Source organism: Anopheles ziemanni, chromosome 3 (genome assembly GCF_943734765.1).
Source record: "Anopheles ziemanni chromosome 3, idAnoZiCoDA_A2_x.2, whole genome shotgun sequence".
Lineage (NCBI taxonomy): Eukaryota > Metazoa > Arthropoda > Insecta > Diptera > Culicidae > Anopheles > Anopheles ziemanni.
In genome coordinates this window covers 27,354,111-27,380,892 of record NC_080706.1, presented here as the reverse complement: position 1 = coordinate 27,380,892, position 26,782 = coordinate 27,354,111, and the positions used below count along the sequence as shown (strand labels likewise).

At 45.2% G+C, this 26,782-nt stretch overlaps 5 protein-coding genes across 5 annotated transcripts; 2 read left to right on the top strand and 3 right to left on the bottom strand.

Annotated features, from left to right (window-relative positions):
- Window positions 1-2,302: 2,302 nt before the first annotated feature.
- LOC131287417 (26S proteasome non-ATPase regulatory subunit 5) lies at window positions 2,303-4,025 on the bottom strand. The gene is made up of 4 exons (XM_058316466.1): window positions 3,823-4,025; window positions 3,003-3,745; window positions 2,735-2,921; window positions 2,303-2,666 (listed from the first exon to the last, which is right to left on the bottom strand). The coding sequence occupies exons 1-4, from the start codon at window positions 3,987-3,989 to the stop codon at window positions 2,303-2,305; spliced, it is 1,461 nt and encodes a 486-aa protein (XP_058172449.1). The 5' UTR covers window positions 3,990-4,025.
- A 467-nt stretch (window positions 4,026-4,492) lies between these two features.
- LOC131288764 (AP-3 complex subunit mu-1) lies at window positions 4,493-6,297 on the top strand. The gene is made up of 7 exons (XM_058317938.1): window positions 4,493-4,527; window positions 4,593-4,680; window positions 4,753-5,078; window positions 5,140-5,299; window positions 5,371-5,671; window positions 5,741-5,944; window positions 6,085-6,297. Exons 1-7 carry the CDS (start codon window positions 4,493-4,495, stop codon window positions 6,216-6,218), a joined length of 1,248 nt encoding a protein of 415 aa, XP_058173921.1. The 3' UTR covers window positions 6,219-6,297.
- A 203-nt stretch (window positions 6,298-6,500) lies between these two features.
- Window positions 6,501-13,863, bottom strand: LOC131284454 (homeobox protein Hox-D1-like). Its single transcript, XM_058313314.1, has 3 exons — window positions 13,218-13,863; window positions 6,952-7,154; window positions 6,501-6,881 (listed from the first exon to the last, which is right to left on the bottom strand). Exons 1-3 carry the CDS (start codon window positions 13,861-13,863, stop codon window positions 6,501-6,503), a joined length of 1,230 nt encoding a protein of 409 aa, XP_058169297.1.
- Window positions 13,864-15,883: 2,020 nt separating this feature from the next.
- On the bottom strand, window positions 15,884-26,493 carry LOC131288419 (biotin--protein ligase). The gene is made up of 11 exons (XM_058317550.1): window positions 26,367-26,493; window positions 25,820-26,260; window positions 25,541-25,743; window positions 24,679-25,476; window positions 24,465-24,610; window positions 24,255-24,393; window positions 23,987-24,187; window positions 23,725-23,910; window positions 23,517-23,666; window positions 23,301-23,444; window positions 15,884-16,407 (listed from the first exon to the last, which is right to left on the bottom strand). The coding sequence occupies exons 1-11, from the start codon at window positions 26,491-26,493 to the stop codon at window positions 15,898-15,900; spliced, it is 3,045 nt and encodes a 1,014-aa protein (XP_058173533.1). The 3' UTR covers window positions 15,884-15,897.
- On the top strand, window positions 17,796-22,721 carry LOC131288417 (kinase suppressor of Ras 1). The gene is made up of 2 exons (XM_058317549.1): window positions 17,796-18,862; window positions 18,943-22,721. Exons 1-2 carry the CDS (start codon window positions 18,481-18,483, stop codon window positions 22,242-22,244), a joined length of 3,684 nt encoding a protein of 1,227 aa, XP_058173532.1. The 5' UTR covers window positions 17,796-18,480; the 3' UTR covers window positions 22,245-22,721.
- Window positions 26,494-26,782: the final 289 nt, after the last annotated feature.

Here is a 26,782-nt window from a genome sequence, read left to right as displayed (position 1 = left end):
CGATCGCAATAGCAATGGTGTGATATCATACCTGCGCTAATGTGGCTCGACTAATTAATCGTCTAACGTCTACGAATGAGTCCTTCGTGCCTTCAAGGCACCATGCAAAAGCATCATTTGACCCAAAGACACCTGCACCACCAGCGTGGTGATACCGGATAAGTGGATATATTCGAACAGATCGGTTGCGAACGACGGGGATTGAAAGGTGACACAACGTGTGGCGCTCGGAAAATAATTTACAAGCTACGCCCTAAGGACTAGAACTGATCAAGGGCTGCACGCCTTACACTTGGGCACACTTGGTTAGTACTAAACCTTGGTAGCTTTAGGTTAAATCTACAATGTGCATAATTACATAGAAAGGTGTTTACCTTCCCTTACCATAGTCACAACTCGGATAAAATAAGCTCCTAAACTTCGGGCTGCATTTAAAATCCAATGAATCATCCCGGTTCTAGCAGTTCTAGCTGGAGATCCGGTTTAATGAATTATACCCGATTCGTCTAGGTGCATACATTACGTTTTTGTCCGAAAGATATTTAAATTCCATTCCATAATAATCAACAATCGAAATCTTCTCTTTCCCTTATTTTGCCACGAGCTAATCCCGAACCAAATACTGGTTTTAGAACCTCCAAAAACGTCACAGACATCAAGAGCTTACCAGAATACATAATCAAAACTTTACGGTGCGATGCGCTTCTCTAATGATGTCGCTAAGTACGAAACTCTCTGGTTGAGCGATCATATTGCGCTGTTTAATGACATCCTTGTTGGATCAAATCATCATAATTTCTTGTCGTCTGATTCCTCTCCACAAACCACCAATAGGAAAAGAGAAGTCGACAAACGACGACAATATCTTCAACCTATTAAAGATGATCTCCCCGTTTCCACTCCCTAACGTCAACTTGATCATAGGTGGTATCGCTTCCTGCTGCTCTAAGTCGCCAAAAAAGTAAGTACCTGAAGCCCACCACCGCCCGGGGCTATGATCGGCTCACCTGTCAACGATCGAACTTGGATCATCATCGTAAGAGAGGATAGTTGGCTCCGCCACAGCACGCACTCGGTAAACATATCCAGGCGACAAGCGGCGCAATCATCGGTAACACACCTTCCGCCAATAAATGTCCGCGAAGATCGGTCGACACTGGTGAGCTTGCGAGTCGAGTTCCTTGTTCCACGACCGTGACCTCTCGCGCGTAAGTACTCTGTGGAGGGCCGGGCTTCCTAAGCACTTCAAACTCCGGTTTGAAACCGCCTGTCCTCTCCCGGTACATTCCACGGCGTCCGGGCGGATCAAGTCGATCCCATGCCCTGCGGCTGGTCAGGCCGGTTTCAATCAATCACGGGGCGGCATATGATTTCCATGCCTTACCTCACGCGCTGTGATAAGAGCGAAAGGGGAGGTGGTGAGTAAAAAAGCTAAATAAATTAACATCCACACTCGAAAACGCTAATAGGTTTCATTTGAGCGTAGAGATAATGGATACTTGCATCATATTGCCGTACGAAGATGATCGCGTGCTGTCATGCATTGGAACGGAAACCTCTTCAATAAATTTACATTTTTCGTTTGCCGTTTTCAAATCCATCTAGGAAGGAGGAAAATAAAAATCATATCGAGATACAATGTAAAATGCTGTAACACACGACGGACGCCTCGTGTCACGTTTCATTTGAATTATTTCTTTCATTTCCGTTTCTTTGGAAGCCACTCTCACTGCTCGCATTTCTACAGTCGAGAGGAATCTATCGCTGATGAAGCCAATTATTTGCAGTGAAAGTGTCAAATGGCCTTCAAATTTACTTCTCACGATTTGACACACATTTTCATTATTTTTTTCACTAAGGCCATGTTCGATTTGCTTCGTCTTTTCAGTTTTTCTTCGTTATTTGATCCATCAGAAGATGCTGATTGCTAATGCAGCGGTGTCGAACTCAATCGAGGCTGATAATCAATTTTCAAAAATGAAAGTTAACCTCATCAAATAGCTTATAAAATTGCAATAGTTTATGTGTACACCAGAATTAAAAACAATAGAATTTCATACAACCAGAAGTCCAAGCTAATTTGCAAACTCAAACGTTTTGCAATTCTGCTTATCAGGTTGAATTGTTAATTAACATTTATTGTAATGGTTAATCTAGATGCGTTCTAACGATAGCGTAAAGAGAAAACTACACTTCAAAGGAGTTAGTTCGTAGAACTTATATTAAAGTTTATTTCCTTCAAAACATATCCAATTCCATACAGTTGGAAAATTAAATAAAGAATATTAAATGAAAACGCCTCTCACTGCCCGCCTTCGATGACCACCTCAACGTTCGCTTTGCGATAGAAAGCGCCCTCCGACACATACCGTTTCAATGTATCGCACACGAAGCTGTCCAGCGTGGTCGACTCCGAAAGCTTCTTTATCACATCGTACTTGTACTGCGTCACATTCACGTCGACGTCCAACGAACGATTCAGCAGTATCTCCCCGAAACAGGCCGTATTCTGGAAGAAAAGCTGACCCCAACGATAGTCCACGATGACAGACAACAGTCTCAGCGCGGCCATCTTTATGTCCGGGAAGGGAACCTTGAACAGCTCCTGTACCATTTCCAAGTCCTCGCGCTCCGTCATGGTTTCGTACCATTTTTGGGTGATGCTTCTACGAGTTTTGGGAAGGGATTTGTTATTAGAAATCGCCATACAATAGAGCTATCCCATTTTACTTACGAGATCCGATTATCGATTGGTTCACTTTCCACGGAGAACAGATTTATGAGACAGTCAATAAAACGAACTTTGAACGCTTCCGTGGTGGTATGCAAAATGTTCGGCAACTCCTTCAAAACGGCGTCCATTTTATGTCTCTGATGTTCGCTCAGAAATATTTTTCCTTCATTCGTTTTACCCACAATGCCTGCATAGGTGATAAGAGAAACGTAATGAACTGTCGATCGACTAGATCATGAAACTACGGTGTAAAGCCAAACAAACATACCCAAGCACTCGTAAGCAACCGCCATCAGCATCGGATCTCCAGTGGCCGCCTTGTCGAAGATAAAGTCGAGTGCTTCGGGATAACGCGAAAGAAACAATGCCGGTTGCACCAAGGCTGCGTTTGCATAAAACTTCAATGCATTGGGCAGCACGAAACGGACGTACGGGTTGACTTCGACGGTAACGAAGTTTACGTATACCTTCCGAAACAGATCCACCGACTCGACATAGGCGAACCCTTCCTGTGTGGCCAGCAGCTGCGTGAGAATGGGAAGCACACTGGTCTGCAGCAGAACGTCATCCGTGTCCAAATCTGCCAATGCACGTTTTAGGGTGGGATCAGCCGCGCTGAGCAAGTCCGGTCGTTTCTCGAGGATGGTGCAGACTACCTCATACACCCGGCAGCGGATCGTTTCATTGCATTCGAGCACTTTCTGCAGTTGCTCTTGCACACCGACCTCCGTGAAGACCCCGGGCAATGTTTTGATCAGCATATCTAACAATGTTTTGACGAATACTTCCTTCATCGGTAGGCAGTGCTGAATAAGCAGCTGTATATTGTTTAGCGACAATCCTACCGACTCGTCCACCATGGTGGCGGCACCACGCAAACCGAACTGCTTGACGTTGTTCTTCGGATGGGTCAGACATCGTTCAATGAACTGATCGACCACGATGGACCCATTCGGAAAGAACTCTAGTGCTTTGTCGTAGATGATTCTGGCCGCAATGTTGAACTGATCGCTGCAATCAGTTGAAATCAAAGAACGTAAGGGTTCATGTTTTTGGTTAGGAGTAGGTATTTCGTCGCACAAACTTACTTGCTTGCATCAGCGAGAAATTGGAACAAACTTGCCGACCGCAGCATTACTTCGTAAACCTCCTGGTCAACATCGGCAAGTTTGCTCTCCAACAGATCCAAGCTGTTGGTGCGTGTTTCTTTTATCACTAGATTTCGCATCAAACTTTCCAACTGATTTACATCCATGATGAATAGCGATACGACCAGGGCACTAAAACAAATTGTTTTAATTTACCGGCGCAGTAAACAACTTGTTTACTTTTTTAGTCAAAACGCTTCATTTGCGGTCAGTTGTCAAATAACGATGACATCCAAAAATTAAGCGTTTTTCGTATCATTTCGCCAACTGAGGTGAATTTAGCTAACATCAAACTGTTTGTCTTTTCATTTTAGGGGCCTATTGGTCAAGTTGGACAAGCAACTAAAAAGTTATTTAGTATTTTAGTCGTACTGATTTTACCACATTATTGTCGTCGGATTCAAGGTTTCTATATACTTATGCTAACCTTCTTTAGAGTATATAATAACCTTGGATAGGTCTGTCAAAAACACGCCAACGTAAACAATTCATAAACTTTTGTGACTCAGATGCGTCTACTGATAACAACATATGTTAGCATCTGTGCATCGTAATCTGCTGAGAACAAGTGATTAATTCCAAGTTGTTATTTCATAAATAAGCTATCAATATGATACACAGTTTATTTATCGTCAACAGCAGCGGGTAAGTTGCCTGGAGTGCTGTGACACGTGTGCCGACGATTGTACAAACTAACTGTATCACCACAGGGACGTCTTTTTGGAGAAACACTGGCGCAGTGTCGTGTCTCGGACCTGTGTTTCGTACTTTCTCGATGTTCATCGTGAATCTCCCAACGTAAGTACGCGTAGATGCCAGTTCTTAAAGTATCCTGCATCGTAAAGCATCCCATTTCTACACACTTTCCAGGATGTGCCGCCGGTGATATCAACCCCGCACCATTATCTCGTTTCAATCCAGCGGAACGGAATCTCACTCGTTGCAGCCTGTAAGCAGGAATTTCCACCACTTTTTGTGATCGAGTTTTTGCACCGCGTTGTGGACACGTTTGAGGATTACTTTTCTGAGTGCAACGAAAATGTAATTAAGGAAAACTACGTCATCGTGTACGAACTGTTGGACGAAATGCTTGACAACGGGTTCCCGTTGGCGACGGAGTGCAATATTCTGAAGGAACTGATCAAACCACCCAACATTCTACGGACAATTGCCAACTCTGTGACAGGAAAATCCAAGTATGAAGCAGCGAGTAATACTAATTCATTGAAGCAAACTAATTACCTGTTTACTCTTCAGTATCAGTGGCACACTTCCTTCGGGGCAACTATCGGCCATCCCTTGGCGACGAACCGGCGTAAAGTACACCAACAACGAAGCTTATTTCGATGTAGTCGAAGAGGTGGATGCTATCATCGACAAGAATGGGCAGACGATTTTTGCCGAAATTCAAGGATATGTAAGTTTTATCGGAAACGATACACGGTGAGAGCTCCTGCAGTTAATGTTACATTCCTTCTGTCCCTATAGATCGATTGCTGCATAAAGCTGAGCGGTATGCCCGACCTTTCACTCTCCTTCATGAATCCGCGCTTGTTCGACGATGTGTCGTTCCATCCGTGCGTTCGCTTTAAGCGCTGGGAATCGGAGCGGATTCTCTCGTTCATTCCACCGGACGGAAACTTCCGGCTGATGTCGTACCACGTTGGCACACAGAGCATCGTAGCCATTCCAATCTATGTGCGTCACAATTTGGTGCTAAAATCGGGAGAACAGTCCCGGCTGGACATTACCGTTGGGCCAAAAACTACTATGGGCCGTACCGTGGAGGGTAAATTTCACAAAAAAAATGGTCTTGAGTGAAATAAGAAAGATAACACGTTTTGTTTTATTCTTACAGCCGTTAAGCTAGACATCTGCATGCCAAAAGCCGTAACCAATTGTTCCTTGGTAGTAAACCAGGGAAAGTACACGTACGATACTGTTAATAAGGTGCTTCACTGGGATATCGGTAGAATCGACGCGGCCAAACTACCCAATATCCGTGGAACGGTGAGAATGATGGAGATATGGGTTGAATGTACCTTAATTTTAATTATTCAATGTTTCTTTCTTTTCAGGTTTCTGTCGCTGCTACTAACTCAACCCTGGAAACAACCATTGATAGGTAACAGTCCAAATTTATTCCACCAAATTAGATGGATTACTTACCGCATCAATTTCCATCTCTTATCTTATCTAGAGTACACTTCACCATCTCCCAGATGGCGGTTTCGGGATTGAAAGTAAATCGGCTGGATATGTACGGCGAAAAGTACAAACCCTTCAAAGGGGTCAAGTACGTGACGAAGGCGGGAAAATTCCAGATTCGTATGTAAACCTCTATTTAATTAGCCTTGCGTCAACTATAGAACAAAGTGGCTATGCCTTAAAATATATAAAAAGCAAATAACAATATACTCCATCGGATAAGATTGGCAACGAAATGTTTAGAGTTTATTCTCTTCCGATTATTTTCAATTGAGAAATTTAACATCACTGTGACGATTTGCTGTGGCTGTCGAAGTCGATTGTCGTGTGCACCGAAACAAGAAAAATCGATAAGCCAATTTCGGTGCAACGAAAATAAAAAAAAATCTGCAAACCTGCAACCCACTTGCTCATGTTTGTTGTAGATTGTTAAGATACTTCAAATTGGGAAACTGATACGATGATGCGTTGAAGCTTGCGTCCTCGTGCTGTGGCGTGTACGAAGGGAACAGCTGGCTTCCCCTAGTGGCACCCGCCGCCGGGTGATGGTGATGGTGATGATGGTGATGCTGCAGTTGCGAGACAACGGGAGAAAAAATGGAACTCAGCGTTGAGAAGGACACCGAATATGGTGCATTGGGTTTATCCAAACCGAATCCAACCCCACTTCCGGCCGGCGGTATGACACTGGGTTGGTACAACTCATCGACTTTACAGCCACCGGCACCACCGCCGGAAGAAGCGCTCCTTTCGTTTCGACGAAACTTTGCCCGACGGTTCTGGAACCACACCTTGATGGGGGAGCAACCAAAAAACCGTTAGGTGGAAAACCCTTTCTCCTTGATAGGGGTAAAATCTTACCTGCACTCTAGCCTCACTCAGGCCAACTTTATTCGCTAGCTCCTCGCGTACGAACGCATCGGGGTAGTGGGTTTTTTCAAAGATTTTCTCCAGCGCCGTCAGTTGATTCGTGCTGAACGTAGTACGGTTTCGTCTGGGCTTTTTCTGGGACGAAGAATTTATCTTCATACGTTTGTCGGATAGATTCTGTTCGGCATCTGGGTCTGTTAATTAATTTGTATAGAGAAAACATATATCATTAAAATTAAATTAATAAATTAAATTGCACACTAGACAAAAATCAAAATCTATTACGTTTTGAGCAAATTTCCTTATTAATTAGTTAAATTATAGAAACCCATAAAACAATACGACAGTATATTCTTAATAATCAGATACAAATTAATAACATCCACAATGAATAAAAAAAAGCTTCGTTATAATCACTTAATTGGCGGTTTAAGCCGGGCGTTAAATTACAGAATTAATCCTTCGACGAAAGTACCACTTCACGTCGTATTAAGAAAGAACACTCGAGGATTAACGCTTCAATTAAGATAATTACCCGAACGCACTTAATTGCCTGAAAACAAACAATCTCTGATCCATCCAAACATCCTTATTCGACGAACACGTCACTCGCCGTGCGTACAAACATCATGCGCACGCCGTAACACCGAAATACCACGATCTCGATCGTGCCCCGGCATGACGAGCAGGTGACACGATATAGTTGTGAAAAGCCAGAAGCACAACATGATAAACAAACATAATCGTGCCTAATCCCCTGCGTTCACCAAGAACCCAGGCGGTTGCCGCACGATGATTGATGAGTTTTTAACGGATAGCTTTCGTGACGGTTGAACTACGATCAGGGTTTCCCGTTCATATCATTCACACATCCAGCGAGTAGAGGGCACACGACGACCCATTAGCGGTTTTTATGCCTTCGTTTATGTGGCGTTTTGGATAATTTGTTCCATCGCAGATTTAATTCAACACATTTGCCAAAGGCTTCTACCAGTGCGAGCGCGATCGCACGGGAAATTGGGCGGAAAAATAGGCTCAATACAATGCCATGTTAAAACAAGATTGTTGTATTGATGCTGAAAATGTTGATTTCATCAAACGAAATGGAGGGAATTATTTGAAGATTTTGGTTAATTTACTTGAACATGTGGCTTCAAACATTCTTTCCCGATTTCGGCGCATTTTCAAGCCACACTAAATGCATACCACCCAATCATCTTCCCTGTAACCGATCCTCCTATCGTTGCCGATCGTCACAAGGCGAAAAGGGGTAGTAAACGGTAGAGGATTGGGACTCGCTGGTGCCGCATCTGCAACCGACAAACAGAAAGGGCTTGCTGGTGACTCCTTGGGCTGAGCGGAAGCAGTTGGTAAGTGATACACACGACTTAATCCCAACAAATCAGATCATTTTACAACTCACTAAACCGTAAACAAGGCATTTTTTTTAAAGAGTTCCAAGAGATCCCTCTTATTTACGCGACCTCCGGCTCCGATTATTTTTCCACATGGCACGCACCATGCGATGACACGGGTAGCCGTCATTAGGGGGCACACACTTGTCCCGCCGGTGGGTCTGTCCCTTTTCGGGAGGTCGCGTAACGTCTCGGTTGCGGTTCGGTTCAAACGTTTTTCACCGCGAATGGAAGGGTTTATTGTGCGAACGAAGTGCAGCGACGAAACAAAAACGAAACAACCGTGCCAAGCGCCAGAGATCAGGGCAGAACAGGGCAGGCTGACGATCGTGCGCATGCATCATATGATGGATGCGAAAAATAGTTCGAGTTCCCTGCGAACGGTTTGGGTGGTGTTGTCTTGCGGTGGGGGCAGACATGTGGCAAGTATATGGGAACAACTGCACGGCTGGAAGCAATCTGGTGCGGGAGTTAATGAGCGGCCAACGGACCGCAAAAGGAGTAGCACTTTGATGGACGGGTGCGTACTTCTTTTCCGAAGAGTGATGAGATTTCATCTGCCGCCAAGGTTTAATTTTTGCAAACTCGTGTAGCGTTCAACGGACACTTTATTCCATTTTCAAACATTGTCCTAAAGTGAAACTAATTCCAAAAAATGCTGGGATGAGGAATTTGTAGAACAAAACAAAACTGTCGATTGGTTTTGAACACTGTTCAACAAAAATTCAGATAAAATCCCTAACTGCATTGAAATGAAAACCAGTTGGAAGGAAAACACCTACCGCAGCCTGTGACATCTAAGGACAACTGGTGCACGCTTGTTTTCCATCCTGTGACAATCATTTCACTTCCGCTTTTCTTTTTCCCTTCATAAAAAAGGTATCGACTTTTTTAAGCGACCGATCATCGTATGTCACACGATCCCCATATCCCGATTCGGCTTTCTTCCTGGAACGGAAGAAGGGTTTTCCTTTTCCTCCATTCCGAAAGGCGGTAATTTTTCCGTTGCTCGTTCGCCTTGTTTTCCATCGTTTCCAGCAATCCTTTTCAGCCCGCCCAAGGATTGAACACGCCACCAGATGGGAGCAAAGTAAGAAAACAACAAATTAACGAACATTCCGTTTGTGCGAGCGGAAATGTTACTCAAAGGGTGTACGAGTCGAAGAGACAGCGCGCATGAGGCAGGACAACAGGCGGTTGAAATCGGTGCTACACAACGACAGGTCCTAACGTTTCCTGGACATATTTGCGTGATAGGTACATGGTACGCATACGTCGAGAGGCTCGCGTAACAACTTTATCGAGATGAGTTCGTTCGTTATGTTAACTGAGGTATTCGGTAGTAACCTGTACATTAGCAAAGAAACATTTTTTTTATTAAAAAGAAATGTAATGTTGAGTCTGTTGTGTTTATGCCTTAAGGTATTTTCTGCGTAAAGTAATTTTAATATCAATATAAAACCTCAGGCAAATGCGGATCGGTGAGTTGTTTTTATAATAATTAATAATAATTATATCATCCTCAAACATTTTTAAAATTTCCGCTTTTCATTCCTTTCTCTAAAACGCTAGTACAACCATTGTCATGAAACATGATTGTGAAAAAGTTGGTCCATTTCTAAGTTACTTATTTTCCCCGAAAGTGCTTATTAATTGCCGAATCCGTACACAGCCATGTAAATGCATTCGAAAGCACTTTCGAGCTGCAAGTAATTGGGTGCAGGTTTTGTCCACCAAACTTCTCGCGACAATCATCCATGGAAAACACGACGCACCATAGTAGGCAGTTTTTTTGTTCAGTAATGTTTTCTTCCGCTTCGCGCCGTCCAACCACGACATCCACCGTATGATGAAAGGTTGCTACCCGCGCGCCCCAAACTGTCACCCGCAGCATCCGCGCGTATCGACCGTACGACGGCGTACGATTTTTTCACTTTCCCGCTTTTCCCGCGAGCCATTCCACTCTTCCACGGAACGGGTCGCGGGTTATAATATTATGGCTGAATTATTTTTGGAACAATCAATCCCAATTACGGCGGAAGCCTGTTGAAATGTCCTCATCTGCTACTGTTGCTACTGCTGCTGCTGCTACTGCTACGGCTGTCTTCCTCCTACCCTCCCATAGATGCTCCCCCTGGCCGACGACACGCGCGTGACACGACGCCCAAGGTGCACGAGAAACGAATGGTGAATGGTGACACAGACGACGATGATCGGTTCATATCCATTTCAAAGGAAAAGATAAATTTTTACTCTCGTTGTTTTTTTTAGGGTTGAGTTAAAAAAAATGCTAAGAATACCTAAAGGGTAAAAGTACGTACGATCGCGATCGTGAAAGGCACGACAAGGGATAGAGTAAAGTTATATTAATATTACATTAAATCACACTGGCATAACATGAAAGATCTGGAGGCATTGTGTAAACATAGAAAATTACAATTTGGCGCTACTACGGTAGAAAGTTAAAGAAAGCAATCTTAAGAATAAGACTCCGAAATGATCACCCTCGCGGAATGGAGCGCACCGAAAAGAAATGCGTTTTGAAATCGTTTGAAATTTAATAATGTTACAGCACTCCCCTCTTACAGATGGCCGAAGATTTGGGATTCCTGCCTGAAATCACTTCCTAGAAACGGTTGTAAATGAGTTTAAAATTATTACACAAACCGTTCCTTCGACGGTCGCTTCCGCGTGCGACACCGTCGTAGGTGATCGGTTTTCGGAAGCCGTTTTACGAATCCATCACTTCCGTGGATAGGCTCGAGAAACGGTGCGTTTCTTTTGGGTAACATTTTGAAACAAATCTGCAGAATACCTCTAGCGAAGGGCAGTTAGAAACGAAGATTTGGGGGAGCCAAACAGCCATTAGAAAACTGAACCCATTCACTAATAACCCCACCCGAATGGGTGGCGAATATGACTCGTTCCGTTCCGGCCATCCCACCCAGCAGCCTTCCCATTTTGTCCCGTGTCAACTTTCGCGCAGTTCGGAGATATTAAAATTTCATCACCAACATTGGAAACAAACCACCTATGCCATGGTCGAACCGGGATGTATGGGACGGTTCTCTACGGTAGCCTTTTTCACTCGAGCGAAAATTAACGTGTCATGCTCAATTAGTAGACGTCCTGTCGTTTGCTACAAGTCGTCTACACTGACGCTACCAGGACGACCTAAATCAGTTCCCGCCTGCGTAGTTGGTCGCACTACTCCGATGTTTTACGTCTAGGGTGTGCATCATTTTTGCCTCGCTGTTTATGGTGTCTTAGAAGACCTGTGCTTTACATATCGGATCCGATCTTCCGTTTGTCATATGCGTGACGCACAAAGTGAGAGTTTTATGGTTGTTTGTACTTTTCGCATTGCCAGCTAGTATTATTTAGTCGCATTTATGATTTTTCGGTTTTGAAAGGTTTATCGTTCATTAAATTTGGAGGAAGGTTTTAGTTTACGATACACGAAAATTGAACGTACCGCATAACACACTGAGCGATGATCAACGGATAACACCCGGAGGATATAACGAAATCCATCTCAAACAGCGGGCTCCTCAAATATCATCTCAAACAGCGACCTAATATTACTCGGCGAATATAACAGTAACTGTCAATAAATGAAACAATGGAAACGATCTAAATCTTTAGTATTCGATACAGATGGACGCACCAAACTTCTTCTTCTTCTTTAATGGCCCGCTCAAATGGACGATAGACGTACCAAATTAGTGATATGAAATATGGGATTTGATCATCTAACGTACAAACAAATCCAAAAATAGCTATTGAAAGATCTAACACTATACAATTATCCTAATAGATTATGTTCTAAAATCAGACAAAAAATGTTAATTACATGCAATAGCCACTCGATTCAAGGGGGTCTTTCAACAAAATGTTTAACAAATTTGACATCCTGTGGAAAAGTATATTTGGGGGTTTTTTTGAGAAATTTGATTTTGCACATCAAAATCATTTTTGTCTAAAAAAAAGGCACGCTTAATTGTTTACCCATTCTACTCAAAAGATTTCCAAAGAAGATTTAAATTGAATTAAAAATGATATTAGCTGCAAGACTGTTTAGAATTCTATTCTTGATAAAGGGAAGGTTCTATTAAAAGGGTATGTCTGCGCGTCCTTGTACCTTTGTATCAATATTCAATTGTAACATTACGTATTTGCTAAGCTGCTTGGAAAAAAGTTATGAAAATCTTCCAAAAGAGCCGTCAATCGTTTTCTAATGAATAAAAATTCATATCGTTTTTGTTTCATTTCTATGTAAAGTGAGATCTGGAATGAGTTGAAACTTCGGGTGTGTTGGTTTAAAACACAAAAGGGTGCAATTTCTCATGATTGTGGGATAGAATCTTGTTGGGATATATTTATCCGTTTTTTTCTAATCTCATGATAGTTACGATAGCGTCTCCTTAATGTTTTTTCACGGCTGACCGATTTAAATTTTTGGGAAAAAAACAATTTCAACTACTTGATATTAGAAAAATATAAACCAATAATGTACCAATCGAGAACACTTGTACACGATCGTGGAGGTTTTGAATTTGACTAACACTCTTAGTATTTACAGAGTACTTGCCCAAACAGAAGATTATATATTACACACTATAAGTTACAGTTTGTAAGACTCATTTTCAGCCAGGTAAACAATAGGAAACGATACGTAAACCGGGCTGGACTACATACATTATTATGTACAGTTTGTGTTTTTATAAAAATATTTTAAATTCGCTAAACGGAACAAAACCATGCTGATTGCTTGTATACAAATCCAGAATAATTTACAATTTATGTAAATATAAAAATATGAACTCGTATTGGTACACTTACCTCCAGAGCCAGTAGATGAATTTAAACCCGAAGAATCCGACGGCAGCCTCGGGTTTCTGGGGCACGGACTGCGCTTACTATTTAGCTGCAACAGGTTGGTCACCAAAAACCGATCCTTCACACCATGGTTATCGGATTTCTTCTCCAAAACACCAACATTATTTGAACTACTATTGCCACTAGCCAGATCGCCTTGAATGGACAAACTGCCGAATCCGAGCTCCACGTTGCTACCGCTGTAAGTGATCGGCGGTCGATTAGAACTGTTTATCACCGACCGATTGAGACTTCCAAACTGCGTTGCGGTTTGGCCATAATCCCGGGAAACTTCGGAGATCTCCGGCGATCCACTACCGTACACTACCGGACCATCACCGTGCGACGCTACAGTTCTATTGCTGGCTGTTGTATTTTCCGACGGATTATTATTGGCGACTGGCAGATTCGGTTGAGCGTGTGCCGAGGGAAAGTACCAGTAGTTTCCACCACCGCCGACGCCGGTTGACTTATCGGGCAAGGATTGCTGAGCGGTTTGAGCCGTCGAGGGACTGTACAGTAAACTGCTGCAACCACCAAAATCACCATAAACCGTCGATCCTCCCACCGTCGGCGGCGTTGCTGACACTGAATGATCATAGCAATCCATGTTTGAAAACACGTCGTCGACGATATGTTTTGTGTTTGATTTAATTAAGCTTTTTCCACAGCTGCCACAATGCCGGGACAACTAACCACACAACCGAAAGATCACATCGTTCACTATTCCCGCCACACTACTCGTCATCACGCCATCGTCAAACGCTCAAAGTGGCGTGTGTAATTGGCGCGGGACGCGAAAACATTAATAACTTAATTATTTAATTTTCAAAAAGTTAAGCCGCCGCAGACAACAACACTCACACGCCGCGTTCTAAATGTTGTTTAGCGTGTAGCTCAGTCACCAAACCTACGCTTACTAATTATGCGCTCCACGATCACATTTTCGCCGCTGGATGAGCGCATCTCTTCACCCGATACGTCCCATCCTGTTCTGGAGCAAGGAAACGCTTCGCGGTCACGTCCGTTCGCTTCAATGCTCTTGCGATAATTAAGATCAAATGTTTTACTTTCCCGTTCCACCTTATATCCTGTAGGAGCAAAATGGCTGGTTTAACTTGCCGAGTAATGGGCGTGGCTAATCCTGTGCAACCGTGTGACGTCATGGCCAACTGGCATTTTAACACTCAATGGACCGAGCAATGCAAAACGTCTCATTTTCCAAAAAAAAAAAAATTTGGGCCAAGCGTTGCTTTCTTGGCAGTTTAGTTGTATGCAATTATCACAGAAATTTTAACGAAAATGATTTTGAAGTTTTCTATCACAAAGTTTTGTACCTGATTAGCATATTGATGAACTGTATGAATGGGAAAGAAAACACATTTTTTTAATTTCTTTTCTTTGCAAAAACACACAAAGTGAGAATTTAAAATATGAAAAGAAAAAGTAGTACAAAAAGAACAACAGTAACACAATTTATGTAAGCTGTTTGATTTTGCTTTATTTTTTTATTGACTCAAGTGGAAAGGATTGGGAAGATTTTTTTATTTTTTCATAGTACCGTGAAATGTGTTCTAAAGAGGAATAAATGTTCATGTTTCTAGCTAGTGGAAATATAGGGATTAATGGATAACATCGAAAATTTTGAATTCCAGCCTTCCTTTCAACCATCGTTGTCTAAGTTTGCTTGCTTTAGATTAACATTTCCAATTGGTGTCTGATTGATATGACTGCGTCACGATTGACCATTTATGATAAACCTTTCATTATACCTCTGAATTTGATTTTAATTATTACTATGTTTTGATTTTCATTAGAATGGAATAACACTTTTAAAGACCCAAAGCATCTCTCACCATAAACATACACATAATAAGTAAAAATATTAACCACGCCACTCTTAAAGTTGCGGTTTTGATTTAACTGAAACATTCAAACAAAAACAAAACAATGTAAAAATTATTACGCTAAAAAGGATCAAAATTTTACACTATCTTTTAAAAAGTCCACGTTCACCAAGCTTTAACAAATATTTTTAGCATTATAAGCTGCACTATCTAAACCCAATAAACACTTCTATCGTGAATGATTATTAATTCTAATTAAGTGTATCCATATAAGCAATAATAGGAATTTTATATAATTTTCTACTCTCCGTTGTTTTTTGTGTGACTGACTGATCAATGTTTGAATTTGCACGGTTGCATAGGATTGAATTTTGCAAAATTCTGTTAACTTTATTTTAAATAGCCGAGAAAATGGTGAATATTTCAATTCATGTTTCTTATTCAACAACAATTAGAGATTAGAATAGATCGTCTAATAGAATATTAACGGCGGGAATTACATTATCCAACATGTAAGGCTGAGGATTGATCAGACATATATATACCGATTTTAAACACTTTCTATAGTTAAAGATTACACTTGTACTTAATAGATACATCAACAATAAAACAGATGCCTATGGCGGCACATCAATAGTATTTGAAATCTAGCTAAGCACACACATTCGTAGCTTATCGCTGGCTCCACTTAAAACTAATGACTTTGACTTGCATATAGGAATGGTTTTGTAAACTTTCATTTTCATTGGCTTAGCGAACTTTTGTAGACCAGGCCGTATGGACAACGTTGCGACTATTTAGTTATATTTGGGTATGATCAATCCTTGCATCATGTCAAAGCTGTTGCCATCAGGATGCACGGACACCGTTTCGCCAGAGGGTTGTTTCTTAACAACTAGAAAGCCATAATCGTCAATTCCTACGATGGTGCCTTGCAAGGACTCACCGGATGGTCCAATCATGCTTATCTCGGCATCCTGGTGCAGCCACAGTCGACAATACTCCTCCTGAAGACTCGTTACACCCTCGCGCTGTACCCGGTCATATAGTTCTTCCAATTTGTTGAAAATTAAAGCAAATGTTTTTTCATAGGAAAGCAACGGTAGTGTTGTTGAGTGCTTGGTATTGTACTGTGTAATTATATCGTTTACGCATATGGTTGGTTTACTATTGTTCAAGTTAAGCCCAACCCCTACATTCATAATGGCGGTGGTTGCATCGACTTGAGTGTTGGAAATGCTGCCACCGACCTTCGACGAGCCGTAGGCGTAAATGTCGTTAGGCCACTTCAATCCGAGGTCCAGTTTCTGAAATAAACCACAAAACACAGTATTGTACATTATTTATCACAGGATTTGTAACAGTTCCCACTGTTTCTTTTTTATCGACGATTTTCAAAAGATATCACTTTTTAAAATGAAAAAACTTTTATTTTTACTGTAAAAGAATATGAATATTTGAATTTTAAGTGTTTATTATTTCATAAACAATTTAACTACATTTTAAATTTCAAACACTTCACTTGGAACTAAGTTTAACCGGAGCAACTCCGAACTTGTGGGTGCAGATTGTGGTAAACACTAGAGGTGCTCGAGATTCGAGAGCAACTTTAACAGTGATGGGGAAACTGAATCCCTGCAGGGATTCGAATCTTTCGATTCAAATCCATTCTAAGATCCGGATCTTCAAATCCGAATCCCAATCCGTCAGGCGTGCTTCCAAACTTGCCGATTTGTTACTTTAACAATTATACAATCAATGATCATGGAAAATCTATTCACATAAGAAAACGGGCACAGTTATTTTTGTATATAACACTGTCTTAAGAAGATTATCAATTTTGAGTGATAGTTTTGTTCAGAATCCGGTACAAATGGTTCAGTCCTGGTGTTAGAAAGTGTTCTAACATGTGCAAAGGAATGTGAAAAAATAAGAAATTTAATAGGAATTTCGGAAGCGGAAAAAACCAAAAAATTAGTCTTTATTACGGTTCCTATTTGCACAAAATCCCTGATTGCGCCCAAACATGCCCTATTTATCCTTTTCTGGCCCCGATGGCCGACGCCAAGAGTCATCGATTCTACCGATCAGCCGACCCGTCAGCTGATCGATGAAGTTCCCTTTCTTATCTATTTTGATCGGGCTGTCTGTGCTTAGCCGAATTGGCAGCTGGCGTTAGAATCACAACTGTTTCTAACACCTGGTCTGAACCATTGTCATTCCGTGGGCTATATGAGTTTGGTTGGGTTGAACAACTCGGATAATCGACATTCTACTGTATTTCTTTGGAATTACTTTGGTTGCAGTAATTTTTCTAGAGCCTAACTTGCAAATCGCGCAAAAAACTCAATCTATGTCCAATCAACCATTCTACGTAGCGTTCGATTTGAGTAAACTGAAGTCAATTACATTGTCTCTAGATCGACTCGATATGTGGCCAATTTGACTAAAATCTTTGTGAGTCGATTGAAATAGTTTGGGATCAAGTCGGAATCGAATCAAATCAAGTCCCAAACAAATCAAATATGATTCGAATCCTAATGGAGTCAAATCTTTAGAATCCGTCTAGAGATCGAGTCTTCGAATCTTCCGAATCCCGATTGGCACAACACTACAACTTTGACAGTGAAAAAATTCATTGATTTTTTCGGAACCTATCTCGAGTGTCCAGAGCGACCAGAACGACGACAAACAAATTCCGCATTTTATTCGGAGCCCTCGGATACCTGCGGAATTGGTCACAACCCGGCCCGTTTCCGCGCACCCGTACCTGCTGGGTACGGTGGTGGTGCGTTTTGTTAGAGACCAAATCCTTCCGTTCGCGCTGGACAGTGGCCGGTGGTGGTTGAGGTGGTGGTAGGCAAAACGAGCTTCTTCTTGGCTGCGGAATCCTTGCTGCGGTGCGCGAAAGGATAGTGCAGAGGACATTGCAGGGTTTCTTTCTGCTCGTTTTGCCCTCCCGAAGGTAAGGTGCCTTTCTCGAAGGTACCTTCCCTTGAACCCCAAAAAGTTTCATCCATTTGCTTCAACCCAATCCTAGTGTGCGATGGCAGTCGAACAATTGCGAACCAACAACCCGACCATCATCATCATTGCTGTGCGAAAGATTGCTGTGATGATGACGATGATGACGAGTGTGCTAGGGAGATGAAGTGCTCATCCTGCCACATTTACCAAAGTAAAGAACACGGGTGTCGGCGGTGTAGAGGGGTGGCCAAAACGGGCGATAAAAAATCACGGATGTCCAGTGCCCTACCGCTGGAACCGTGCGCAGCAGGACGATTGCATTTCATTGGACGAATTTGGTGGCCCGAGCGACTACCGGGCTACGGGCTCGCTTCGATCGCAGCATTCCGCTAGCAGCAACAGCAGCAACCATCATGATGGCCAACAACAATTCCTGTGAAGCAAAGGCGGCTGCGAGCGCGACCACCAGCTCCACCCAGGGTGGTGAGGGTGGTCCGGGAGGTGATGATGGGAGTGACGTCAGTGGCGGTAGTGATAGCAGTGAGGTAAACATCCGCCGAGGGCTCGATGTGATACAGAGCATGATCGATATATCGGCCGATCGGCTCGAGGGACTGCGGACGCAGTGCGCCACCAGCGCCGAGCTCACCCAACAGGAAATCCGCACGCTCGAGACAAAGCTGGTGAAACTGTTCTCTGATCTGCTGATTACGAAATCCAAACTTCCCGAGCGGCTACCGGCACGTGGGCTCCCCGCAACAGGAAACGAACTCAAGCAATGGCTCAGAGTTGTAGGTGAGTACACCTTTAGCATATGAGAAAAGTGTTCCTATTAACTACACGGTGTTTTGTTTACTTTCTTGTTTGTGGCTCAGGTCTGAGCTGTGCATCACTCAAAGCTGTGATACAACAGGTCAGCACGCTGGAGGGACTGCTGGAAAAGGACGAGAAGGAACTGCGAACAATCATGGGCAACAATGTGTACGTTCGGGAGGAGGAAATCAAGCGGCTGACGCGCGCCTGCGGCAATCTTCGGCGGTGCCGGGAGCAGCTCGAACCTCCAGCCGCCGACGGTAGCGGCCGTAAGGGCATGGACCCGCCGGACCTGTTCTGGGACTCGTGGGATCGTCAACCGGCCTGCCATCGGACTTCGCCACGCGTCAACCGATCGCTGGCTGGCAGCAAGTGCACGAACAAGCAGAGCACTAGCAGCGGCGTAAGCTACCAGCAGCGACACAATAATGGCCCCACCGGCGGACAAGGGTCAGATGCTATGCATCACCAGCATCACCATCATCAGCTGCCGACCACTTCCACTAGCCCGCAATCGGAGGAATCGGTGCCACAAATGCAACACCAGCAGCAACCGCACCACCACCACCACCATCACCACCATCAGCAGCAGCATGACTCGCTCCTGAATCCACATCATACGATCTCCCCGGATGAAGCGTCGACGAGCGGCTGCACGCCGTCTCCTTCGCCACCGAACTCGCCCTCCAACGTGCTGCTGCACAACAACAAGCAGAACCGCAAAGGAGGCTTTCCCACGACACCACCTCCGAAGCGGAAACATCAGACTGCGTTGCTCTCCACATCCGCCTCTTCCTGTTCCACCGCGGCTTCGACGGCGGCGGCCGCTGCGGCAGCTGCAGTGGTTCCGGCGTCGTCAACAACAGGTGGCGGAGCGGTGGTGTCCACCAGCACGACGACGTCCTCCACACCGGGCGGAGTGGTGGACGCTACCACGGCGCTTACCAAATCGAAATCCCACGAGTCCCAGTTCGTTGCCCAACAGCAGGGCGGATTGAGTGCGGCTAGCGGTGGACATGTGGCATCAAACGTGGTAGGCGGTGCCCACAACAATAACAACAACAATGGCCATTCCAATGGCGGCAACAACAACAGCAGTGGCCACAATAACAACAACAGCATTAATCACATCAACAACAACATTCCATCGACGGTCGTGTCGCTCGGTCCGGACGGTCCACCGTCCCTGACGACCACGGCCTCCCCCAACCTGCCGACGAGCGGAGGCGGAGCAAGTGGCACGTTCGTGTCGCATCAGCAGCAGCGTCTGCTGGCGAATGGGAGTGCCTCGAACCGGCTGGTAGGCACCTTTTCCCGCACTCGGCTCCACACGGAACCGACGGTCACGAGCAGTGGCAGCAGTAGTGTGAGCACCAGTGCGTCCGGTGGCATTGACCAGCACCATCTGCTGCAGGGCCAGGGCCCTCCCGGTCATCATTATTATCATCACGGGCAGCAGCACCAGGCAGGCAACACCAGCTCGGAGCTGGGAGGAGGAGAGTACGGAGGCATTGACCCGGGCATACCGCCACACCCGGCAACCGTTCCACCAAAGTCACCGTGCACACCGATCATCACGCGCGGCATGGGCCACATGATACAGCATCGGTTTACGAAAAAGTTCAAGGTCACCAAGAGCACCTGCGACCTGTGCCTCAAGCAGATGTACATCTGCTTCAAGTGCACCGAGTGTAAGTTCCGCTGCCACAAGGACTGCAAGTCGAGCGTGCCACCGTCATGCGGCCTGCCGCAGGAGTTTGTGGATGAGTTTAAGAAGTCGCTCCAGTCGGACACGCTCTGCCCAAGCGTTTCACCCAACATTGGCCGGGGCGGTGGTGGCGGCGGTGGCAATCCTCTCATGTACGGCGGAGGCGTTCGCGGTGGTGGCGAGATGAAGCCGGGCATGCCACGGGGACCGATGCATGCGATCCATGCGTGTGGTGGCGGACCGGACAGCAGCTCGGCCGGGTCGAGCTGCAACAGTTCGTCACCCTCGAGCCCCGCACTGCTGTCACTTCCGCCGCAAACACCCGCCACGTCCAAGCATTCGCAGTTCAACTTCCCGGAGGTGGGGAGTGGAGGGGCCCCTGGTGGCGCCGGTGGATCGATGATGACTTCAACGTCTTCGATCGTTACCGGTGGTTCGATGGCAACGAGCGGTGGAAGCGATCGTAGTGGTAGCGGCGGAGTCACACTCGAAACACATCCCATCGCGGGTGGTGGCAATGCATCCAGCGGGCTTGGCAGCCTTGGCAGCAACAGTCACACCTCCACCGCCGTCGATGTGCCGAGGCTGCAGTTCCCAGATAATCAAGCGGAGCACAACGTGCCCGGTGGTGGGGAGGACAAGACAGGCTCGGCTAGTGCTACCAGTACCGACTCGTCCTCCGACCGGACGCCGATACGACTCGATTCAACCGAGGAGCGCGATCACGAGAGCAGCTGGCCCCGGCAGAACTCGCTCTCGCTCAAGGAGTGGGACATCCCGTACGACGATCTGCACCTGAAGGAGAAGATCGGCAACGGGCGCTTCGGCACGGTGCATCGGGCCCTCTGGCACGGGGACGTGGCCGTGAAGCTGCTGAAGGAGGACTACGTGGCGGACGAGAGCACACTCGAGGCGTTCAAACTCGAGGTGGCCACGTTCAAGAAGACGCGACACGAGAACGTGGTCCTGTTCATGGGCGCCTGCATGAAGCCGCCCCGGCTGGCCATCGTCACCTCGCTGTGCAAGGGCAACACGCTCTACACGCACATCCACCTGCGAAAGGACAAGTTCAACCTGAACCGAACGACGCTGGTGGCGCAGCAGATCTCGCAGGGCATGGGCTACCTGCACGCGCGCGGCATCGTGCACAAGGACCTGAAGACGAAGAACATCTTCCTCGAGAACGGCAAGGTGATCATCACCGACTTCGGGCTGTTCAGCGCCACCAAGCTGCTGTACTGCGAGCTCGGGCTCGGCATTCCGGGCGGCTGGCTGTGCTACCTAGCGCCAGAACTGATGCGCAACCTCACGCCGTACCGGCCGGTCGAGGGCGATCTGCCATTCTCGCGGGCCTCCGACATCTACGCGTTCGGCACCGTCTGGTACGAGCTGCTGTGCGGCGAGTTTCCCTTCAAGTCGCAGCCGGCCGAATCGATCATCTGGCAGGTGGGCCGAGGCATGAAGCAAACGCTCGCCAATCTGCAGGCATCGCGCGACGTCAAGGACATCCTGATCCAGTGCTGGAGCTACCACTCGGACGATAGGCCCGACTTTGCCAAACTGCTGTCCAATCTCGAGCGGTTGCCCAAGAAACGGCTTGCCCGGTCACCCTCGCACCCGGTACAGTTGTCCCGGTCGGCTGAATCGGTCTTCTAAAGCGAAAACAAACCCCGCCACCCCCTTGGCACCCCCATTCCATCAACAACAGCAGCGGCAGATAGAAAGAGTTGAACCCTTGCAAATAGTCACTTCATTCGTTGCGGGAGGAAGAAAACGACACCTTTTGCCCCAAAGCAAGCGGCATTGATTGTTTGACTGCATCGGACGATAAGTGGAGGAGCAGGCACGTTGAGATTATACAGATAAAAATAAATAAATATAGGCTATATAGGACGGACAGTGTATGGGTTAAGTTAGCCAGTGTTAAGAACGCAGCGAAAGCCAGAAGGAGAGAAACATGATTCGAACACTTTAGGGACGAGAGCGACCGGTGCGGAGCAGGAGTCTTCGACCAGAGTCAACGGAAAGGAACGGAATGTGAAACGGAGGAGGACGAACGCCACGAACAGCAAGAGAACAAATTAATCACATCATTGGATCAGAATTGTAATCTAAATAGCTTCAAAGTTGAATAAAGTGTGACAAAAATTACAAATCCAGCCCATGCGAGTGTATCTTTTTGCAAGAAGTTAAAAACCCATTAGCAGAACGAAGCATCCAATGTATCTGAATTTCTTCTGCAGGATTGAACAATTTACGAAAATGTAAAACTCAAGTTTTCTTCCGCAACACATGGAAATTTCGAGTCGGAGAAAATATATCAATATGCTCCGGTGCAATTATGCAATTTCTAAAGGCATTAACGCTTAGTTCATTTAAGTGTTAATTAAAGAAAATAATTGGTACCCGGATCCCGGATTGATCCTAATTTGGAGATAACTTCTTCCTCAAAATACGAGAATATACTTTTTTTGTTTTAGAGATGCATATTCTCATGCAGTCGAAAGATAATCCTGGATAACGTAGAAAGTAGATTTTTTATCAAAATTATAACCCAGAGAGGTTTTTTTTAATTGGGTTTCTGACTGTCATTGAACCTTGGCGATGCCGGTATGCAAAATTACTCAAGTTCGACTGTGGTTCATATTTTCCAGTGGGAAATTAAATATAGTATTTTTGGGTTTATAACACTTTTTGGGTAACTGCACTTACCTCATAACCTGGTAGAGATAACAAGGCCGTTACGATCGATACCGCTACTAAATGCTGCACCATCGATAACCGCTGCCCCAGTGGACTATTCATGGGAATGTGCAGTTGTAGGGAAAACATCGCACATCCGGGAGGACTCAACCACTGTTGACAACGATAAGAAAACGGTAAGGTAAAATACATCTACAGTTTAAACTCCGGCAGTCCGACACATACCTGGTTGTTATTACGTCCCTTTCCTTTAGTTTGATAGCGCGATATGACCATAAAGCCGTGGGCTAGGGTCAAGTTGGACACGATCAGCATCGAGCTGGTCATGATTGGTGCGTAGATGCCAATGCGTCCGATTTGGTTTGTCGTTAGGTTCTGAGAAAGAAAAAAAAATTAGTATGCGAAACGAATTTCTTCCTCGTCGAAGGCCCACCTCAAAATATTCCACGGTGGAGAAATCTTCCGGACAGTGAAATATCATCACTGGCAGATGCGTTTCTGTCGCCGGTCCAGGAGTGGACTCACTTTTACCACAAAACTGTAAAGTTAGGTCGGTCGTTTGGATAACATTTGGGCGCACCATAGTGTCCTTCAGTGCACCCAATACGTCCACCTTGGCCTAGGGAAGGAAAGAAACCGGGAACGTTTATTGCTTGCCCTCGATACTCCGTCGTTTGTGGGCGTTTACGCTTTACCTCATGTTTGCCCAAAAAGAATGCATTTTTGTAAGTAATGGAATCGCCCATTTCGGTGGTTTTATCACGCAATTTCAATCCGATACGACTGCCAAGCAGATCGCTCAGTATTTCATACCGCAGTTGGTTGGAGTTCTGCAGTGAACTATCAGCCCCATCGATGGTCGTTTGAAACTGGGAAGGATCCAGCTCCAGATGAATCTGAAAGGGAAATAAAATGGTAAAAAGTTGTGTCTTTTGGAGATTTCTTCGTTCCAAGATTGTTCACCTGTGAAAATATGGCTCGACCTCCGGTACTACGATTGTGCGCTTCCAAAATGCTGGGCGTATTCCATGTTTCCTCCTGCGCGAGTATTTCCACTGTCAATGAATGTGGCTTGCCGGACAAATCTATGGCATCGACGTAGCTATGGAAACAGAAAAAGTGAACGTTGATCAGATGATTTGTAAGAACTGAATGGATCGATGTTTGACTTACGAAACGGGCATCAAGGTGGCAGTTTCTTCCGATTCCAGTGAAAATTGCTTTTTGGCTGGTGAAAGCTGGTAGCAGAAAATGTGGTGCAGCATCTTTATTTGCTTCCATCTACGGTAGGAAAAGCTTACCAGCTCACGTTCTCGTATCTGAAAAGAGGGACAAATCGATAAAATCTCATTTGAAGGATGCTCCAAACCTTACAATAGGTACACACCTCTGCCGTTTTCGAATCGGGAAGTATACTGTCCAGTAAATCCGAACACAAGCTGAACACAATTCCACCGTGCAGGAAATAGTCCAGCAAAACCTTCCGAACGCCCACATCGAGCGTCCCGGCGACGATGATGAGTACGGTGCTCTGCTGCCAGTTGCCTGCCATCGCCTGCGCCGTCGTTATCGGATAGATTGTGTAAGTATTCGGTTCCAGCAGATTGTTCAAGGTGGCAATGACGTACTCCATCGTGGAGCTACTATCGGAATGAACTAGAATGTTCGGTGGTTTCGTTGCGACGCCGGCGGGCATATTGACGAGCCGTAGCCGACTGGACGGGAACGAACTTTTCCTCAACGATCGGGCCGTTTTCGGTTTCACTACGGGTGAGTCTCCCTTCTGCGTGACCACAGGTTTTTGTACTGCTGGGATAGTCTTGGGTTTTTCCGGTGATGTAACGGGAGGATTCTTGTGCGTTCCATTGGAAACTACATTCATTACAATCGGTGGCGCTTCTGTCGGTGTATCATTTTTGGCTACTTGTGCAACAACCGATTGAGCTACATCAAGCTTGTTAGGTACATTTTGCACAACTGGGGATGTTGTATTTGTTTCAGTTTTAATGTCTTCCGGAACAGGACTATCATTTGGTGTTGGAGCTTTATCCAAATAATCCACAGTGGATGCAATCCCGTCGGTTAGATCCAATTGGGACCTATTGCGGGAGGTGCTCCCACTGGTCAGAACATCCGCTTTGCTTTGACTAGACTTTACAGTGCCATCGACCATGTCGAGGGAAATCTGTTTGGGTAAGGAAAAAAGCCTTAGTCGTGAAATAATACAGTTGGAATCAAGTTTAACCCACCTTAATATCGTTGGAAGCGATGATATCCGGTTGAATGCCAGATATTGGGACTTGAATCGGATCGGGATCTTTATCGGGAAGAATTTTAAACAGCGATGAGAGCCATGCGTCGGTGGTAAATGTTTGTTCAGTAACGGTTGGGAACGATTCGACCAAGTCTTTCGATTCTTCAAAAGGTTTGGGCTCGTCATATGTTTCCACACCTGCAATGAATTAGCACAAAGAAATGATCATTTCCAATATTCATCGATCATAGAGTTCCAAACGTCGTCCACCTACTTTCTAAATGAATCAGTTTCAAACGGCCAGCGTTCATAAGATACCGATTTTGGCCAAAGGTTGCTACGAATAGTTGAAACAGGTGTGCTGTATCCGTTTCCAGTAGCACTTGCAATCCCCGAGTAGAACGATTCCAGGCCAAAAAGCGTCCGAATCTTGTTAGCATAATCGAATCGACAGAATCCTCTGGGGTCTGCTCGAACGATTGTTCTAACGTAACAAGCAGATGTACGGTGTCGTTTTTCTGATTCACACTCTGCCAATCGCAGGAAGCGCCAGTCACCTGCAGGGATTTGATCGTTTCCGGAACGCTGATCCAGCTTGAGAGAGATTTCCGTTGGACTGGATACAGAAGACAACCACGCTGTTCCGGACCATACCAGATGCAGGTGGTCACGTTGGTACAAGGCGACGCATCGGGAGAACCAGCTGCCCAATTACCTGATAGGGAAAGCGGTTAAGCAGTTGTGAAAACCCGAATCAAGAGTGTTGGTGCAGCTTAAATTAATGACAGCAGGCAGAATACAATTTAGTAAATTATTACCACCATTGGATGTTGTGTAAAAGCTGACAGCGTAGCGATCGGTCAGTATTTTCCTGAGATTATTTTTTATAACTCTAAACTTCGACGAGGTGCGGATGGTCATAGCGAGATACATGAGTGTAAACAGCATAGTGCACGGGGATGATTTAATCGACAGAGGCCAACGAGAATGGATGGAAAAAGCCTACTGGCCGGAGGTGGTTAGCGAAGGGGGCACCGTTATTTTATGGAAACATGCGTGAAGTATTATATTGCCTGGGTAAAATCTGTATTACTGAAGCGGGTAAAGCACGAGTCACGGATTCACGTTTAAATACTAGTGGATTTTTGGAATCGCTCCTACCACTGGTACACTTGTTCACGCAATATCGATGGCGATTAGGGTTTGTTTACATTTTTGGCTCCGAAGTAGGAGCATG

Excerpts from the sequence above, each read along its gene's own strand:
- LOC131284454 (XM_058313314.1), bottom strand. The coding sequence starts at position 13,863 with ATGGATTGCTATGATCATTCAGTGTCAGCAACGCCGCCGACGGTGGGA. Across the intron at positions 7,155-13,217 it reads TTCATCTACTGGCTCTGGAG|ACCCAGATGCCGAACAGAAT; the intron begins GTAAGTGTACCA and ends ATTAATTAACAG. Across the intron at positions 6,882-6,951 it reads TGAGTGAGGCTAGAGTGCAG|GTGTGGTTCCAGAACCGTCG; the intron begins GTAAGATTTTAC and ends TCCCCCATCAAG.
- LOC131287417 (XM_058316466.1), bottom strand. The coding sequence starts at position 3,989 with ATGGATGTAAATCAGTTGGAAAGTTTGATGCGAAATCTAGTGATAAAA. Across the intron at positions 2,922-3,002 it reads GGTTGCTTACGAGTGCTTGG|GCATTGTGGGTAAAACGAAT; the intron begins GTATGTTTGTTT and ends TCACCTATGCAG. Across the intron at positions 2,667-2,734 it reads CCAATCGATAATCGGATCTC|AAGCATCACCCAAAAATGGT; the intron begins GTAAGTAAAATG and ends CAAAACTCGTAG.
- LOC131288764 (XM_058317938.1), top strand. The coding sequence starts at position 4,493 with ATGATACACAGTTTATTTATCGTCAACAGCAGCGG. Across the intron at positions 5,079-5,139 it reads TCTGTGACAGGAAAATCCAA|TATCAGTGGCACACTTCCTT; the intron begins GTATGAAGCAGC and ends TTTACTCTTCAG. Across the intron at positions 5,672-5,740 it reads TATGGGCCGTACCGTGGAGG|CCGTTAAGCTAGACATCTGC; the intron begins GTAAATTTCACA and ends TTATTCTTACAG.
- LOC131288417 (XM_058317549.1), top strand. The coding sequence starts at position 18,481 with ATGATGGCCAACAACAATTCCTGTGAAGCAAAGGCGGCTGCGAGCGCG. Across the intron at positions 18,863-18,942 it reads GCAATGGCTCAGAGTTGTAG|GTCTGAGCTGTGCATCACTC; the intron begins GTGAGTACACCT and ends TTTGTGGCTCAG.
- LOC131288419 (XM_058317550.1), bottom strand. The coding sequence starts at position 26,493 with ATGCTGTTTACACTCATGTATCTCGCTATGACCATCCGCACCTCGTCG. Across the intron at positions 23,667-23,724 it reads CCACCGTGGAATATTTTGAG|AACCTAACGACAAACCAAAT; the intron begins GTGGGCCTTCGA and ends TTTCTTTCTCAG. Across the intron at positions 23,445-23,516 it reads AGGGACGTAATAACAACCAG|TGGTTGAGTCCTCCCGGATG; the intron begins GTATGTGTCGGA and ends CGTTGTCAACAG.